We start from the raw sequence: 18732 nt of genomic DNA on the forward strand, positions 1-18732 counted from the left end.
TTTTTTTTTTTTTTGAGACAGAGTCTCGCTCTGTCACCCAGGCTGGAGTGCAGTAGGGTGATCTTGGCTCACTGCAACCTCTGCCTCCTGGGTTGAAGCAATTCTCCTTCCTCATTCTCCCGAGTAGCTGGGATTTCAGGCGTGCACCATGCCCAGCTAATTTGTGTATTTTTAGTAGAGATGCGGTTTCACCATGTTGGCCAGGCTGGTCTTGAACTCCTGACTTCAGGTGATCTGCCTGCCTTGACCTTCCAGAGTGCTGGGACTACAGGCGTGAGCCCCTGCACCCTGCCTGTGTGTGTGTGTGTGTGTGAGAAAAACAGAGTCTTGCTCTGTCACTTAGACTGGAGTGCAGTGGTACAATCATGGCTCACTGCAACCTTGACCTCCCTCCCTGGCTCAAGTGATCCTCCCACCTCAGCCTCCATAGTAGCTGGGACGAGAAGTGCATGCCACCAGGCCCAGCTAACTTTATTTTTTTTAGAGATAAGGTCTCACTGTGCTGCTCAGGCTGGTCTTGAACTCCTGGGCTCTCGGAATCTTCCTTTCTTGGCTCCCAAAGTAATGGGATTACAGGCATGAGTCACTGTGCTCAGCCTGATTTCTCTTGTTCTTCTAGTGAAGCCAAACCAAGAAGAACTCTATTTTGAATAATGAGAAATTGAGATTTGTAAAGAATATTCTGACAGTGGTTGAGAAATTACAACTTTTTTTCCCTGAACATCTTAAAAATCAGAATAATTTAAAAACTCTGTATTGGCCGGGCACGGTGCCTCTTGTCTGTAATCCCAGCACTTTGGGAGGCTGAGGTGGGTGGATCATGAGGTCGGGAGTTCGAGTCCAACCTGGCCAATATGGTGAAACACGCCCCCCCCCCCCCCGTCTCTACTAAAAATATAAAAAAACTAGCTGGGCGTGTTGGCACACGCCTGTAGTCCCAGCTACTTGGGAGGCTGAGGTGGGAGAATCTCTTGGACCCAGGAGGCAGAGGTTGCAGTGAGCCGAGATTGCACCACTGTACTCCAGCCTGGGCAATAGAGGGAGACTCCGTCTCAAAAAAAAAAAAATCTATATTACATTGTGACTCAAAGAGTTTTCTGGTAATGAGCTTTGTTCCTAGGATGGAAAAATCTGAGTGCACATTATAATAATGTTGCATGTTTATCTGTCTGAAACTTTATTAACAGAAAGTTTCAGATGATCATTTTACACTCCATTGACTACCCCAGTTCTGGTTGATGTGGTACAAACTAACCTATATTGTATTGTATTCTGTCTGATTTACAAGGGATTAAAACGATAAAAATTGGCAGGAGTCAATAGCCGTTGAGATTTATGTTCTTATATTTTGACTAAATGACATTCTTTTATGGAAAGTATTTAAAATTTCACACAAGGGGCAACAGTATTCTTTAAAAAGATACATTGCAAGAGATAGATCTTTGTGGTCTAGGAAATATTCATGCAAAGCACCAATGTTTTCCTTTATAACTACTTGTCATAAAAATAGAGAAGATTCCCTGTGGTTAAGGTTCTCAGATCTTTTTCAACCGTCTGATACTGTGAAGGAATAGAGAAGACCTATGTGGCCTGATTTTATTTGTAGACATGAGTTAGTCTATTATACTATAGATGTCTTATTTTTTCTGAGGATGTGCATGGCACAATTTTTTTTTTTTTTTTTTTGAGAGAGTCTTGCCCTGTCACCCAGGCTGGAATGCAATGGCACGATCTTGGATTACTGCAACCTTGACCTCCCCAGTTCAAGTGATTCTCATGTCTCACAATAGCTAGAACTACAGGCACATGCCACCATGCCCAGCTAATTTGTTTGTTTGTTTGTTTGTTTATTTGTTTTTGAGATGGAGTCTCACTCTGTCGCCCAGGCTGGAGTGTAGTGGCACCATCTCGGCTCACTACAAGCTCCGCCTCCCGAGTTCACGCCGTTCTCCTGCCTCAGCCTCCCTAGTAGCTGGGACTACAGGCGCCTGCCACCGTGCCCAGCTAATATTTTTTTGTATTTTTAGTAGAGACGGGCTTTCACCGTGGTCTCAATCTCCTGACCTCGTGATCCGCCTACCTCAGCCTCCCAAAGTGCTGGAATTATAGGCATGAGCCACTGAGCCCGGCCCAATTTTTGTATTTTAATAGAGACGAGGTTTCACCATGTTGGCCAGATTGGTCTTGAACTCCTGGGCTCAACTGACCGGCCTGCCTTGGCTGCCCGAAGTGTTGGGATTATGGGCGTGAGCCACCACATCCGGCTCTTGGCACAAAATTTGTCTATCACTTATTAATAAATTGAGATAGGCAAAAAATTGTATCTGGGCCATACGTGGTAGGAGGTGAGGCAAGAGGATCACTTGGGGAGGTCCAGGAGTTTGTGGCTAGCCTGGGCAATATGGCGAGACCTTGTCTCTACAAAAAATTTTAAAAATCAGCTGGGTGTGGTGGTATGTGCCACGGTCCCAGTTTCTTAGGAGGCTAAGCTGGAACTGTTGCTTGAGCATGGGAAATTGAGGCTGCAGTGAGCCGTGATTGTGTCATTGCATTCCAGCCTGGGCAACAAAGTGAGTCCCTGTCTCAAAAAAAACAGGATTGAAAACTGACTTTTCTGATCTATTCCTGGAAAGCTATCTTTTTACAAAATCCCACTGACTACTATAATTTGCTGATTATTATGAGAGGCTTCTGCCACCGTGTGGCTTAATAATTCTGAAATAGTTGCTTGGACCCTTTCTCCTTAGATATTTAGTTTGATGATATCTTTTTTGGCTGGTCAGAGAGGCTTGCTGTCTGCTTTGAAGTGAACAGAATGATTCAGTATATTTTTCATTAGTTTTGACTTACAGCTTAGCTATATTTCTATTTTTTTTGTAAATATCTTCGACAATTTATATTTCTTACAGGCAAAGCATTCTAAAATACTATTTCTTTTTGCCAAGGTTTTTGTACCTCTTTAGCAATAGAATAGTATTAAATTGTTGAGCTCTTCTTGTTTGTTATTTAAATCTTTGCTAAAATGTAGTGTAAATTCAATGAACTCCATGAGTTGCAGTGATACTTTGTGAATTTAAGATGATTACTTCCTGCATTTTATTTCTATTTTTAAATTTTTTATATTTTGAGACAGAGCCTCCCTTTGTTGCCCAGGGTGGAGTGCAATGGCATGGTGATGGCTTACTGTAGCTTTGACTTCCTGGGCTCAAATGATGCTCCCACCTCAGGACTGCCCGTCACCATCTGCCCCCAAGTGGCTGGAACCACACACATATACCACCATGCCCAGCTAATTCTTTTTGAGACAGAGTCTTGATGTCACCCAGACCGGAGTGTAGTCATGCAATCTCGGCTCACTGCATCCTCCCCCTCCTAGGCTTAAGCAATTCTCCTGCCTCAGCCTCTCGAGTAGCTGGGATTACAAGGCACACAACACCACACCTGGTTAATTTTTTTTTTTTTTTTTTTTTGAGATGGAGTCTCACTCTGTCTGTTCGGCTGGAGTGCAGTGGTGTGATCTCAGCTCACTGCAACCTCTGCCCCTGGGGTTCAAGCAGTTCTACCTTAGCCTCCTGAGTAGCTGAGAGTACAGGTGCACACCGCCACGCCTGGCTAAATTTTGTATTTTATTAGAGACTGGGTTTCACTGTGTTGCCCAGGCTGGTCTCTAACTCCTGAGTTCAGGCAGTCTCCCCACCTCGGCCTCCCAAAGTGCTAGCTAGGATTATAGGTGTGAGCCACCGTGCCTGGCCAATTTTTGTGTTTTTAGTAGAGACGGTTTCACCAGGCTGAGCAGGCGGATCTTCAACTCTTGACCTCAAGTGATCTGCCCGCCTCAGCCTCTCAAAGTGCTAGGATTACAGGCCTGAGCACTGTGCCTGTTCTAATTTTTTTTTTTTGAGACAAGAGTTTCGCACTGTCGCCTGGGCTGGAGTGCAATGGCACGATCTTGGCTCACTGGAACCTCTGCCTCCCAGATTCAAGCAATTCTCCTGCCTCAGCCTCCTGAGTAGCTGGGATTACAGGCACTTGCTACCATACCCGGCTAATTTTTTGTAGTTTTAGTAGAGATGGGGTTTCCCTATGTTGGCCAGTCTGGTCTCGAACTCTTTACCTCATGATCTGCCTGCCTCAGCCTCCCAAAGTGCTGGGATTACAGGCGCAAGCCACCGTGCCCAGCCTATTTTTTTTTTTTTTTAATACTTTGTAGTGATAGGGTCTCACTGTGTTTTCCAGGGTGGTCTCAAACTCCTGGCCTCAAGCAGTCCTCGTGCCTCAGCCTCCCAAAGTGCTGGGATCACAGGGGTAAGCCACTATGCCGAGGTGAATTTTATTTCATCTTGATAAAAATCTGAATAAAATCTTAGGAACGATATATTAAGAGTTTGATGAAGGGAACTGCAAGTAATATCACAAATAAAATGATCGTTTCTTTAATATACTATAGATTTCTTTTTATAAAATTTATCTCAGCTGGGCACGGTGGCCCACGCCTGTAATCCCAGCATTTTGGGAGGCCGAGGTGGGTGGATTAATTGGGACCAGGAGTTCAAGAGCAGCCTGGCAAACATGGTGAAACCCCATCTCTACTAAAAATACAAAAATTAATTGGGCATGGTGGCACATGCCTGTAATCCCAGCTAGTTGGGAAGCTGAGGTAGGAGAATCGCTTGAACCCGGGAGGCAGAGGTTGTAGTGAGCCAAGATCACACCACTGCATTCCAGCCTGGGTGACAGTGATACTCTGTCTCAAAAAAAAAAAAAAAAGTGTCTTTAGTCGTGGTAAATTATATTTTTTAATGTTACAGGTCTTTTTCCTTAAAAATGAGATGTAATCTTTTAGTAACCAGGCATTATGATCTTTGAAAATTTTTATTTGCATATCTTTAATTGTAATTTTGTCATCTCTTCCCCTTTATTGTTTAGTCCAAAAGAAACTCTTCCTTCAAAACCTGTGAAGAAAGAGAAGGAACAGAGGACGCGTCACCTACTCACAGACCTCCCTCTCCCTCCAGAGCTCCCTGGTGGAGATCTGTCTCCCCCAGACTCTCCAGAACCAAAGGCAATCACACCACCTCAGCAACCATATAAAAAGAGACCAAAGTAAGTTTTTGGAGGAATCTATCTTTCATGATAGTTTTCTCCCTTCCTTTTGAACTAAATCTCTCATGTTTCTTCTATAACCTATACCAGTAAGATCATAGAAGTTTGGTCCCAAAGTATACCTTTTATTTTATTTTAGTGGACAAAAGCCTTCCTTGGAGACCCAGGTCATTCATCTGTGCCCTCAGATACCCAACTCTGTTTTTAGAACAACAGAAAATTCCCAAATCCAGATATACTATGAACATTTATGTCATTATGTCTTTTTTATTCATAATATTTAGAGTACTGAGGAAGAATAAAAGCTTTTTAAATTCAGGATGTGTCAATCATGTACACATTAACGAAAAATTAATAGATGTGGGATTTTTTTTCTGAAAGCATATAAATTGTCATGCCATAAATAGAGTATAATCTGGGTCTAATCTTCTGATTGTTAGCATTTCTCTCTTAATAATAAAAATAGTTATTTATTGAGCATGTATTATTGTCATAGTTTTATATATATATATTTTTGAGACGGAGTTGCGTTCTTTGTTGCCCAGGCTGGAATGCAGTGGTGCTGTCTCTGCTCATCACAACCTCTGCCTCCCTGGTTCAAGCGATTCTCCTGCCTCAGCCTCCCGAATAGCTGGGATTATGGGCACACGCCACCACACCAGGCTAATTTTTGTATTTTTAGTAGAGTTGGGGATTTCACCATGTTGGCCAGGCTGGTCTCGAACTCCTGACCTCAGGTGATCCACCGCCTTGGCCTCCCAAAGTGCTGGGATTATAGGCATGAGCCGCCGTGTCTGGCCTTATATTTTCATAGTAGCCTTAGCATGTAGCGATTAATTTCCCATTTTATAGTTGAAGCCATACCTGAGAGAGGTGAGAAAGTAAGCAATCTGTTATTTCAGCTTATGTCTTCCTAAAGCTATAGCCTTGTGCCTTAGACACTGTGAGAGACTGTGTATTTGTTTTTTTTTTTTTGAGACCGAGTCTCACTCTGTCACCCAGGCTGGAGTGCAGTGGTGCAATCTTGCTCACTGCATCCTCTGCCTCCTGGATTCAAGCGATTCTCCTGCCTCAGAGTAGCTGGGAGTACAGGTGTACACCACCACACCTGGATAATTTGTATTTTTAGTGGAGACGGGTTTCACCTTCTTGGTCAGACTGGTCTTGAACTTCTGACCTCGTGATCCACCTGCCTCAGTCTGCTAAAGTACTGGGATTACAGGCAGGAGCCACCGAGCCCGGCTTGTTTATGTATTTTATGTTAGGTTTTTATTTATTATTTATTTATTTATTATTTATTTATTTATTTTTGAGACAGAGTCTCACTCTGTTGCCCAGGCTATTGCCCAGGAGTGCAGTGGCGCAATCTCTGTTGCCCAGGAGTGCAGTGGCGCAAACTCCACTCACTGCAACCTCCGCCTCCCAGGTTCAAGCGATTCTTCTGCCTCTGTCTACCAGGTAGCTGGGACTACAGGCGCCCACCACCATGGCCGACTGCGTCTTTATATATTTCATATCGTTTAATTTCTGACTTTTTAGTAAAAAATACATAAAAGATACTCCACAGGAGTGGCTGGGTGCGGTGGCTCACGCTTGTAATCCCAGCACTTTGGGAGGCCGAGGCGGGTGGATCATAGGGTCAAGAGATCGAGACCATCTTGGCCAACGTGGTGAAACCCCATCTCTACTGAAAATACAAAAATTAGCTGGGCGTTGTGGCGCCTGCCTGTAGAGTACTAAGGAAGAATAAAAGCTTTTTAAATTCAGCTCGGCCGGGCGCGGTGGCTCAAGCCTGTAATCCCAGCACTTTGGGAGGCCGAGACGGGCGGATCACGAGCTCAGGAGATCGAGACCATCCTGGCTAACACGGTGAAACCCCGTCTCTACTAAAAAATACAAAAAACTAGCCGGGCGAGGTGGCGGGCGCCTGTAGTCCCAGCTACTCGGGAGCCTGAGGCAGGAGAATGGCGGGAACCCGGGAGGCGGAGCTTGCAGTGAGCTGAGATCCGGCCACAGCACTCCAGCCTGGGCGACAGAGCGAGACTCCGTCTCAAAAAAAAAAAAAAAAAAAAAAATTCAGCTCGTGACAGAGCAAGACTCCATCTCAAAAAAAAAAAAAAAAAGATACAGGAGTTAGTGAAATCATCATAAAAGAATCCTTTTTCTTTGACTAGGTTTCATTTTCTTTTTTTTTGAGTTGGAGTCTCGCTCTGTCACCCAGGCTGGAGTGCAGTGGCATGACCTTGGCTCACTGTCACCTCCGCCTCCTGGGTTCAAGCAATTCTCCTGCCTCAGCCTCCTGAGTAGCTGGGACTACAGGCACCCGCCACCACGCCCAGCTAATTTTTTGTATATTCAGTAGAGACGGGGTTTCACCGTGTTAGCCAGGGTGGTCTCGATCTCCTCACCTCGTGATCTGCCTGCCTCGGTCTCCCAAAGTGCTGGGATTACAGGCGTGAGCCTCCGTGCCAGGCCAACTTCATTTTCTTAAATAACTGTTTTGTTGTTTTTCCTTTTTAGAATTTGTTGTCCTCGTTATGGAGAAAGAAGACAAACAGAAAGCGACTGGGGGAAACGCTGTGTGGACAAGTTTGACATTATTGGGATTATTGGAGAAGGAACCTATGGTCAAGTATATAAAGCCAAGGACAAAGACACCGGTAAATATTGCCACAAAATTTTAGATGTCAGAATGTTAACAATTTAGCATTCCTAATATCTTAAGTGGACTTAGCAAAAGTAAATTCTGACGTGTTTTTCTTTTTTTTTTTTTTTTTTTTTTTTGAGGCGGACTCTTGCTCTGTCCCCCAGGCTGGAGTGCAGTGGTGTGATCTCACTGCAAGCTCCGCCTCCCGGGTTCACGCCATTCTCCTGCCTCAGCCTCCTGAGTAACTGGGATTACAGACCATGTGCAACCACACCTGACTAATTTTTGTTGTTTTTATTTTTATTTTATTTTTTTATTTTTATTTTTTGAGACTGAGTCTGGCTCTGTCGCCCAGGCTGGAGTGCGGTGGCCGGATCTCAGCTCACTGCAAGCTCCGCCTCCCGGGTTCACGCCATTCTCCTGCCTCAGCCTCCCGAGTAGCTGGGACCACAGGCGCCCGCCACTTCGCCCGGCTAGTTTTTGTATTTTTTAGTAGAGACGGGGTTTCACCGTGTTAGCCAGGATGGTCTCGATCTCCTGAGCTCGTGATCCGCCCGTCTCGGCCTCCCAAAGTGCTGGGATTACAGGCTTGAGCCACCGCGCCCGGCCTGTTGTTTTTAGTAGAGACAAAGTTTCACTATGTCATCCAGGCTGGTCTTGAACTCCTGACCTCAAGCAGTCTGTCTGCCTCGGCCTCCCAAAGTGCTGGGATTGTAGGTGTAAGCTGGGATTATAGGTGTGAGCGCTGGGCCTTGTTTTATTTTTATTTTTTGATACGGAGTCTTGCACTGTCATCCAGGCTAGAGTGCAGTGGGTCAGTCTCTGCTCACTGGAGGCTCTGCCTCCTGGGTTCAAGTGATACCCCTGTGTCAGCCTCCTGAGTAGCTGACATTATAGGCACATGCCACCAAGCCCAGCTAATTTCTGTATTTTTAGTAGAGATGGAGTTTTACCATGTTGGCCAGGCTTGAACTCCAGGCTGGTCTCAAACTCCTAACCTGAAATGATCCACCCACCTCAGCCTCCCTAAGTGCTGGGATTACAGGCGTGAGCCACCATGCTTGGCCAAATTTTTAGTTCTAATTTTGTCTCCAAAAGTTAATTGAGTAGATCAAAGGTTTCCAAAAGAATACTATAATTATAACTTTTAAAACTCTCCAGCTGGGTGTGGTGACTCATGCCTATAATTTCAGCACTTTGGGAGGCCAGGTGGGCAGATCACAAGGCCAGGAGATTGAGACCATCCTGGCTAACGTGGTGAAACCCCCGTGTCTACTAAAAATAGAAAAAATTAGCCGGGCATGGTGTCACACGCCTGTAGTCCCAGCTACTCAGGAGGCGGAGGCAGGAGAATCACTTGAACCTAGGAGGCGGAGGTTGCAGTGAGCGGAGGTCACGCCACTGCACTGCAGCCTGGGTGACAGAGCAAGACTGTCTCCAAAAAAAAAAAAACTCCATATCTTAAGATAAAATTAAAACCAAGAAAGTGAATATAGAATTTCCTTTTTTGTTTTTTTTTTTTTTGTTTTTTTTTTTTGAGACAGAGTCTTGCTCTGTCGCCCAGGCTGGGGTGCAGTGGCCGGATCTCAGCTCACTGCAAGCTCCGCCTCCCGGGTTTAGACCATTCTCCTGCCTCAGCCTCCCGAGTAGCTGGGACTACAGGCGCCCGCCACCTCGCCCGGCTAGTTTTTTGTATTTTTTAGTAGAGACGGGGTTTCACCGTGTTAGCCAGGATGGTCTCGATCTCCTGACCTCGTGATCCGCCCGTCTCGGCCTCCCAAAGTGCTGGGATTACAGGCTTGAGCCACCGCGCCCGGCCTTCCTTTTTTGTTTTTTTATTGAGAAGGAGTCGTCCTGTCACCCAGGGTAGAGTGCAATGATGCGATCTCGGCTCACTGCAATCTCTGCTCACTGCAACCTCTGCCTCCTGCGTTCAAGCGATTCTCCTGTCTCAGCCTCCCGAGTACCTGGGATTACAGGCGTCCACCACCATGCCCGGCTAATTTTTGTATTTTAGTAGAGACGGGATTTCACCACGTTGGCTAGGCTGGTCTCGAATTCCTGACCTCAGGTGATCCGCCCACCTGCTGGGATTACAGGTGTGAGCCACTGCGCCCAGCCTAGAGTTTACTTTTTAAAGGTGTATAAGTATGTTGTGTGTAAGCATTAAAGTAAGCACTAAGTTTGTCTTCCAGAGCAAGGGCATATATTGCTGGTTCACAATAGTGGCCAAAAATGCTCATTGGTAATAACAGTTTACATTTGTTTCGGCAGGAGAACTAGTGGCTCTGAAGAAGGTGAGACTAGACAATGAGAAAGAGGGCTTCCCAATCACAGCCATTCGTGAAATCAAAATTCTTCGTCAGTTAATCCACCGAAGTGTTGTTAACATGAAGGAAATTGTCACAGATAAACAAGATGCACTGGATTTCAAGAAGGATAAAGGTACCAGCAAAGAATCACATTTTTACAGGGTAGACTGGTTCAATCTTTGCCTTTCTTTTTTCTTTCTTTCTTTCTTATTTATTTATTTATTGTCAGACAGAGTCTCACAGTGTCGCCCAGCCTGGATTGCAGTCGTGCAGTGTTGGCTCACTGCAACCTCTGCCTCTCAGGTTTAAGTGATTCTTGTGCCTCAGCCCCCAAGTAGCAGGGATTACAGGCATGCGCCATCATGCCAGGCTTATTTTTGTATATTTAGTGGAGGGGGGGTTTCGCTATGTTGGTCAAGCTGGTCTCAAACTCCTGACCTCAGGTGATCCGCCCACCTTGGCCCCCCAAAGTGCTGGGATTACAGGAGTGAGCTACCATGCCTGGCCTCGTGTGTGTGTGTGTGTGTGTGTGTGTGTTTTTTAAATTATAAAATAATAAGTGAATGAATGGATATGATGCATGTATGCCTTTGGTGGAAAAACTGAAAACATAGAAGAAGAAAAAGAAGATGGTAGTAGTTTATCTCCTATTTTCTCCCTATATGCTACCACCATCCATGGGAAACCACTGAAGTATTAATACATTTTGGTATATTTGCTTTTAGTTCTTTTTTTTTTTTTTTTTTTTTGAGACAGAGTTTCACTCTCTCACCCAGGCTGGAGTGCATTGGCTCTGTCTTGGCTTACTGCAACCTCCACTTCCCAGGTTCAAGCGATTCTCCTCCCTCAGCCTCAGCCTCAGCCTCCCAGGTAGCTGAGTAGCTGGGATTACAGGCACGTGCCACCACTCCCAGCTAATTTTTATAATTTTAGTAGAGACCAGGTCTCACCATGTTGACCAGGCTGGTCTCGAACTCCTGACCTCAGGCAATCATCTGCCTCTGCCTGCCAAAGAGCCGGGATTACAAGGGTGAGCCACCACACTCAGCCCTGCTTTTAGTACTTTGAAAGCCCTGCTTTTTAGTACTTTATGCCATATCTACTGTATTTATTTTAACAAAGCTAAGATCAAAGGTTATTTAGTGTTGTATAATAACCAATTATTATAAAGGTTATTTAGTGTTGTCATAAGCAATTTCTCATATCATTAACACATTTTAATGGCTATGCATAAACATGAACCCAAATTTACCAGTCCCTGTTGAGCAATTAGTTGCCAATTTTCAATTAAAAAAAAAATAATAGGCCAGGTGCAGTGACTCACCCCTGTAATCCCAACACTTTGGGAGGCCAAGTCGGGTTGATCACCTGAGGTCAGGAGTTCGAGACCAGCCTGGCCAAGATGGTGAAACCCCATCTCTACTAAAAATACAATATTTAGCTGGGCATGGTGGCAAGCACCTGTAATCTTTAGCTGCTTGGGAGGCTGAGGCAGGAGAATCATTTGAACCCGGTAGGCGGAGGTTGCAGTGAGTCGAGATCACGCCATTGCACTCCAGCCTGGGTGACAAGAGCAAAACTCTGTCTCAAAAAAAAAACCCCAAAAACATAATAGCAATGCCTTGAGTATCTTTCTGCATAAATCTTTGCATTATGATTTATTTTCATTGTATAGCATTTTTGATGTAAGAGTTATTTGGTCAAATGGATTTTCATATTTAATGTCAGATTCCTTTTAAGAAAAATAGTATGTCCAGTGGGTGTCCATCTCAGTGTATCATCCCCAACATTGAGTATATCTTTTTTTTTTTAATTTTGAGAAGGAGTCTCACTCTGTCGCCCAGGCTCAAGTGCAGTGATGCGGTACAGCGACACAATCTTGGCTCACTGCAACCTCCGCCTCCTGGGTTCAAGTGATTCTCCTGCCTCAGCCTTTGGAGTAGGTGGGATTACAGGCACACGCCACCACTGCCGGCTAATTTTTGTATTTTTATTAGAGACAAGGTTTCGCCATTTGGCTGGGATGGTCTCAAACTCCTGACCCCAGGTGATCGCCCACCTCGGCCTCCCAAAGTGCTGGGATTACAGGCGTGAGCCAGTGTACCCGGCCAAGTATATCTTTTTTAAAAATTGTCAGCTGGGTTAGGTGTGGTTGCTCATGCCTATAATCCCAGTACTTTGGGAGGCCAAGGCAGGTGGATCACCTGAAGTCAGGAGTTTGAGACAAGCCTGGCCAACGTGGTGAAACCCCTCTCTACTAAAAATGCAAAAATTCACTGCGCATGGTGCTGGGCACTTTTAATCCCAGCTACTGGGAAGGTTGAGGCAGGAGAATTGCTTGAACCCGGGAGGTAGAGGTTACAGTGACCCGAGATAGTGTCGCTGTACTTGAGCCTGGGCAACAGATCAAGACCCTGTCTCCAAAAAAAAAATTGTCATCTGGATAGGTTAAGTATGATATTATTATTTTATATATTATTTTAATTTAATTTTTATTTTTTGAGACAGAGTCTCAGTGTGTCACCCAGGCTGGAGTACAGTGGTGATCATAGCTCATTACATCCTCAACCTCTAGGCTCAAGTGATTCTCCATGCCTCAGCCTCCTGATTAGCTGAGACAACAGGCATGCACCACCACATCCAGCTGATTTTTTATATTTTTAGTAGAAACGGGATCTCTCTATGTTGCCCAGGCAGGTCTCTAACTCCTGGGCTCAAGCGGTCTGCTCATCTTAGCCTCCTAAAGTGCTGGGATTACAGACACCGCACCCAGCCAATGTCACTTTGGATTATATTCCTAATATTTTGGGTTTTCTCTGTGTTACTACTTTTACTTTCTCTCCCTTTCTCTTTCTCTCTTTTTTTGTTTTTTGAGACAGAATCTTGCTCTGTCACCCAGGCTGCAGTGCAGTGACATGATCACAGCTCACGGTAACTGAACTCCTGGGTTCAAGTGATCCTCCTGACTCACCCTCCCAAGTAACTAGGACTAGACAGCACTCCTGGCTGATTTTTAAAAATTTTGGTAGAAACAGGATTTTGCTGTGTTGCCCAGCCTGGTCTGTCTGTTTTTTTTTTTTTTTTGAGACAGAGTCTCGCACTGTCGCCCAGGCTGGAGTGCAGTGGCATGATCTCTGCTCACTGCAAGCTCCGCCTCCCAGGTTCACCCCATTCTCCTGCCTCAGCCTCCCGAGTAGCTGGGACTACAGGCGCCCACCACCACGCCTGGCTCATTTTTTTGTATTTTTAGTAGAGACGGGGTTTCACCGTGTCAGCCAGGATGGTCTTGATCTCCTGACCTTGTGATCTTCCCGTCTTGGCCTCCCATAGTGCGGGATTACAGGCGTGAGCCACCGCGCCCAGCCATACTTCTTTTTTTTTCGTTTTTTGTAGACAGAATCTTGCTTTCTCACCCAGGCTAGAGTACATTGGTGCAATCACAGCTTATTGTAGCCTCGAACTCCTGGGCTCATATGATTCTCTTGCTTCGGCCTCCCGAGTGTCCAGGAATACAGGCAAGCACCATCACACCTAGCTAATTTATAAATTTTTTTGTGGAGATGGTGTCTCACTATTTTGCCCAGTCTGGTTTCCAAAGCTCAGGCAATCCTCTCACCTCAGCTCCTCAAAATGTGGGGATTACAGGCATAAGTCACTGAACACAGCCCCAAATTTAAGGGATTGAATTCGTTGATTGATTTTTCTCTCAATTTTTAAATACTACGATTTTATTTTTTTCCTTTCTTTTTTTTGAGACGGAATCTTGCTCTTTTTGCCCAGGCTGGAGTGCAGTGCCGCTGTCTTGGCTCACTGCAACCTCCGCCTCCCAGGTTCAAGCAATTCTCATGCCTCAGCCTCCCTGAGTAGTTGGAATTACAGGTGCATGCCACCACGCCCAGGTAATTTTTGTATTTTTAGCAGTTAGGGTTTCACCATGTTGGCGAAGCTTGTCTCGAACTCCTGACCTCAAGTGATCTGCCCACCTTGGCCTCCGAAAGTGCCGGGATTACAGGCATGAACCCAGCCTCTTTTTTTTTTTTTTTTTTTCTTGAGATGGAGTTTTGCTCTTGTTGCCTGGGCTGAAGTGCAATGGTGCAGTCTTGGCTCACTGCAACCTCTGCCTCCTGGGTTCAAGCGATTCTCCTGCCTTAGCCTCCCATGTAGCTGGAATTATAGGCGCCTGCCATCATGCCTGACTAATTTTTGTATTTTTTTTTAGTAGAGATGGGGTTTCACCATGTTGGCCAGGTTGGTCTCGAACTCCTGACCTCAGGCAGTCCTCCTGCCTTGGCCTCCCAAAGTGCTGGAATTATAGGCGTGAGCCACCACGCCCGGCCAGTACTATGAATTTCACTAATAATTTATAACACATTTATTATGCTGTCCCTGGCATATTGAGTCCTGTTAACTTGTATAAAAACCTTTACAAAATAGTCATCAATAATATGTAACTAATGGGCATGGTTGTGTTACAAATGCAACTTCATTTACAGCAACAAGCAGCAGGCTGGCTCTGGTCTAAGGTCTGTAATTTGCTAACTGACTTAGGTCATTAAAGTCTAATAAGACAGGCTGAGCACAGTGATTTATGCCTCTAACCTCAGCACTTTGGGATGTTGGGATGGAAGGATTGCCTGAGCCGAAGAGTTAGAGACCAACCTGGGTACCATAGCAAGACCCTGTCTCTACAAAAAGTGAAAAACATTAACTGGGTGTGGCGGCGTGTGCCTGTATTCCCAGCTACATGAGAGGCTGAGGTGGAAGATTTGCTTGAGCCCAGGAGTTTGAGGCTGTAGTGAGCCATGATCATGCCACTGCGCTCCATCCTGGGCAACAGAATGAGACTCTGTCTCAAAAAAAGATAGAAAAAGGCTGAGTGTGGTGGCTGACGCCTGTAATCCAAACACTTTGGGAAGCCCAGGTGGGCGGATCACCTGAGGTCGGGAGTTTGAGACCAGCCTGACCAACATGGTGAAATCTCGTCTCTACTCAAAATATAAAAATTAACCGGGACTTGGTGGCACATGCTTGTAATCCCAGCTACACGGGAAGCTGAGGCAGGAGAATGGCTTGAACCCAGGAGACGGAGGTTGCAGTGAGCTGAGATAGTGCCACCGCACTCCAGCATGGGTGGCAGAGTGAGAGTCTGTCTTAAAAAAACAGCCTAGTAATGCAACCCGATCAGGACAGTTGCCCCCACGAAGAGGTGAGTAGTCCATACAGTACTAGACTAGGAATCAGAAGATTAATTCCTTTTTTTTTTTTTTTTTTGAGAAGGAGTCTGGCTCTGTTGCCCAGGCTGGAGTGCAGTGGCGCGATCTCGGCTCACTGCAAGCTCCGCCTCCCAGGTTCCCACCATTCTCCTGCCTCAGCCTCCGCAAGTAGCTGGGACTGAAGGTGACCGCCACCACGCCTGGCTTATTTTTCGTATTTTTAGTAGAGATGGGGTTTCACTGTGTTAGCCAGGATGGTCTTGATCTCCTGACCTCGTGATCCGCCCATCTCGGCCTCCCAAAGTGCTGGGATTACAGGTGTGAGCCACCACGCCCGGCCTTTTTTTTTTTTTTTTTTTTTTTTTTTGAGAAGGAGTCTTGCTTTGTTACCCAGGCTGGAATGCAGTGGCACCATCTTAGCTCACTGCAACCCCTAGCTCCTGGGTTCAAGTGATTCTCCCGCCTTAGCCTCCCAAGTAGCTGGGATTATAGGCATGTGCCACCCATGCCCAACTAATTTTTGTATTTTTTTTTTGGTCGAAATGGGGTTTCACCATGTTGGGCAGGCTGGTGTTGAACTCATGACCTCAAGTGACCCGCCCTCCTCGGCCTCCCAAAGTGCTGAGATTACAGGCATCTGCCACCGCGCCCAGCCACAGAAGATTAATTCAAATGTTAGCTCCGTTATTTATTATTAGGAAGGGCTAATTATTCAACTACTCTTAGTTTCAGTTTCTTCATCTATAAAATTCAAGGGTTTTTTCTAGACAGTCTATGGTCAACTCCAAAATTATATTAGGATTGAGGCATTGTTACTTCAGCATTCTTTTTTTTTCTTGTTTTTAATTTTTTTTCGTCTTATGTAGGTGCCTTTTACCTTGTATTTGAGTATATGGACCATGACTTAATGGGACTGCTAGAATCTGGTTTGGTGCACTTTTCTGAAGACCATATCAAGTCGTTCATGAAACAGCTAATGGAAGGATTGGATTACTGTCACAAAAAGAATTTCCTGCATCGGGATATTAAGTGTTCTAACATTTTGCTGAATAACAGGTAACATAGTAACCAAATAAGATTAATTTCTTTCCTCTTCTCCTCTGACCTTTTTAGTTTCAAATGGTTAATTGGTATTATAATTAGACCTAATAGTGCAGTATTCGCACACACATTGAGTTTTTAGTGATATTCCCTATGTTCAGTGTGGGAGAAACATGCCTTCTCCTTCAGTTGTTCTTGAGCCTTTCTCAGTTACCAGCTTTCTGAGTAGACATTGATGTGCAGTTGGTGATTGGCCTTTTCTGCCCAGTACTTACTCATAGGTTTTAATAGTGTAAACAAGCAGGAATCTGGTGATGAACAGGTGTTAATTCATCAGAAGTTTTTTATTATCTGCTTTTTTCTTTTCTGTTTATTTGCCTATACTGCATTGGTAATATCAGAAGTATTATGCATAGTAGGGTTTTTTTTTTTTTGAGACGGAGTTTCACTCTTGTCCAGGCTGGAGTGTAGTGGCGTGATCTCAGCTCACTGCAACCTCCACTTCCCAAGTTCAAGTGATTCTCCTGCCTCAGCCTCCCGAGTAGCTGGGATTATAGGCACCCAGCACCATGCTCGGCTAATTTTTGTATTTTTAGTAGAGATGGGGTTTCACTATATTGGCCAGGCTGGTCTCGAACTCCTGACCTCGTGATCCACCCGCCTTGGCCTCCTAAAGTGCTGGGATTACAGATGTGAGCCACCGCGCCTGGCACACTAGTTTTTTTGTTTGTTTGTTTTTGAGACAGAGTCTTGCTCTATCGCCCAGGCTGGAGTGCAGTGGCATGGTCTCAGCTCACCTCAAGCTCTGCCTCCTGGGTTCACACCATTCTCCTGCCTCAGCCTCCCGAGTAGCTGGTATTACAGGTGCCCGTTGCCACGCGCAGCTGATTTTTTGTATTTTTAGTAGAGATGGGGTTTCACCATGTTAGCCAGGATGGTCTCGATCTCCTGACCTTGTGATCCGCCCGCCTCGGCCTCCCAAAGTGCTGGGATTACAGGTGTGAGCCACTGCGTCTGGCCCTGGCACACTAGTTTTTTTAACAGCCTACTTGCTGAGGAATAAAGAACAAATCTGGTACCATTTAAATCGGGCAAGTGTTTAGTTCTTTAGGTAATTAGGTTGGTTACCTCTATTTTTGTCTGATTGACTCATTGTTTTAAACATTTCGGTTCAGTTTTATCTGGCAGACATTATATAGGAAAAAGGAAAGATTATGACACATTTCCTCTCTTTATGGTGTAAAATAACCAATCGTGCATGGTTTCCTGGGACTTTCCAGATTTTAGCTCTAAAAGGCTCACATGCGATGATTGAACACTGGAACTCAAAACTTTTGCAGGAGAAATAAATTACTCAGTTCAGTAAACTTTTATTAAGCTCAATTTTTTTTCCGTTTGAATTTGAGAGTATCTGGAAAGATGTATCCTTGAGGAATGAATAAGAATTTATCTGAAAAACTGATAGTGGGTGATCAAATTTCTAGGCAGAAGAAGCTGCATGCCACAAAAGCTCATAAACATGAAAATAACACGTTATGTCTGGAAACCTGTAAACAGGTCAGTATTTCTAGAGTCAGAAGAGGGAAGCACGTAATGGCCAAGAGATGAAGCTGGATAGTTACATGGAGCCCATTTATGGATCTTGTATGCCCCACTGAGGAACTTAAACTTTATCTGTATTTGACAAGGATCAGCATAACTTGAACCCAGGAGGTGGAGGTTGCAGTGAGGCGAGATCATTCCAGCCTGGGTGACAGAGCGAGACTCCATCTCAAAAAAAGAAATAATCTTAGACTGAGTCTAATCATTCTGTCGCCCAGGCTAGAGTTCAATGGCAGGATCTCACTGCAACCTCCAACTCCTGGGTTCAGGCGATGCTCCTGCCTCAGCCTCCTGAGTAGCTGGGATTACAGGTGTCCGCCACCATGCCCAGCTAATTTTTCTTTTTTTAGTAGAGATGGGGTTTCACCATATTGGCCAGGCTGGTCTTGAACTCCTGACCTCAAGTGATCTGCCTGCCTTAGCCTCCCAAAGTGCTGGTATTACAGGCGTGAGCCACTGTGTCCGGACAAAAGAGTATTTCTTTTTTTTTTTTGAGAAGGAGTCTGGCTCTGTCACCCAGACTGGAGTGCAGTGGCGCGATCTCGGCTCACTGCAAGCTCTGCCTCCCAGGTTCCCACCATTCTCCTGCCTCAGCCTCCGCGAGTAGCTGGGACTACAGGTGCCCGCTACCATGCCTGGCTTATTTTTTGTATTTTTAGTAGAGATGGGGTTTCACTGTGTTAGCCAGGATGGTCTCAATCTCCTGACCTCGTGATCCGCCCATCTCGGCCTTCCAAAGTGCTGGGATTACAGGTGTGAGCCACCGCGCCCGGCCAAGAGTATTTCTTTTTTTTTTTTTTTTTTTTTTTTTTTG

The 18732-nt window shown here is 45.2% G+C and overlaps 1 protein-coding gene across 2 annotated transcripts in view; it reads left to right on the plus strand.

Moving 5' to 3' along the window:
* CDK12 (cyclin dependent kinase 12) overlaps positions 1-18732 on the plus strand; it is a 77797-nt gene that overhangs the window by 26274 nt on the left and 32791 nt on the right. For both annotated transcript variants that reach the window (XM_025363651.1, XM_025363652.1), the window contains exons 3-6: positions 4927-5103; positions 7624-7763; positions 10025-10195; positions 16142-16331. In XM_025363651.1, coding sequence (XP_025219436.1) covers positions 4927-5103; positions 7624-7763; positions 10025-10195; positions 16142-16331 — 678 coding nt within the window. The remainder of the gene's footprint in view (positions 1-4926; positions 5104-7623; positions 7764-10024; positions 10196-16141; positions 16332-18732) is intronic.

The sequence above is a fragment of the Theropithecus gelada genome, chromosome 16 (assembly GCF_003255815.1).
Source record: "Theropithecus gelada isolate Dixy chromosome 16, Tgel_1.0, whole genome shotgun sequence".
Lineage (NCBI taxonomy): Eukaryota > Metazoa > Chordata > Mammalia > Primates > Cercopithecidae > Theropithecus > Theropithecus gelada.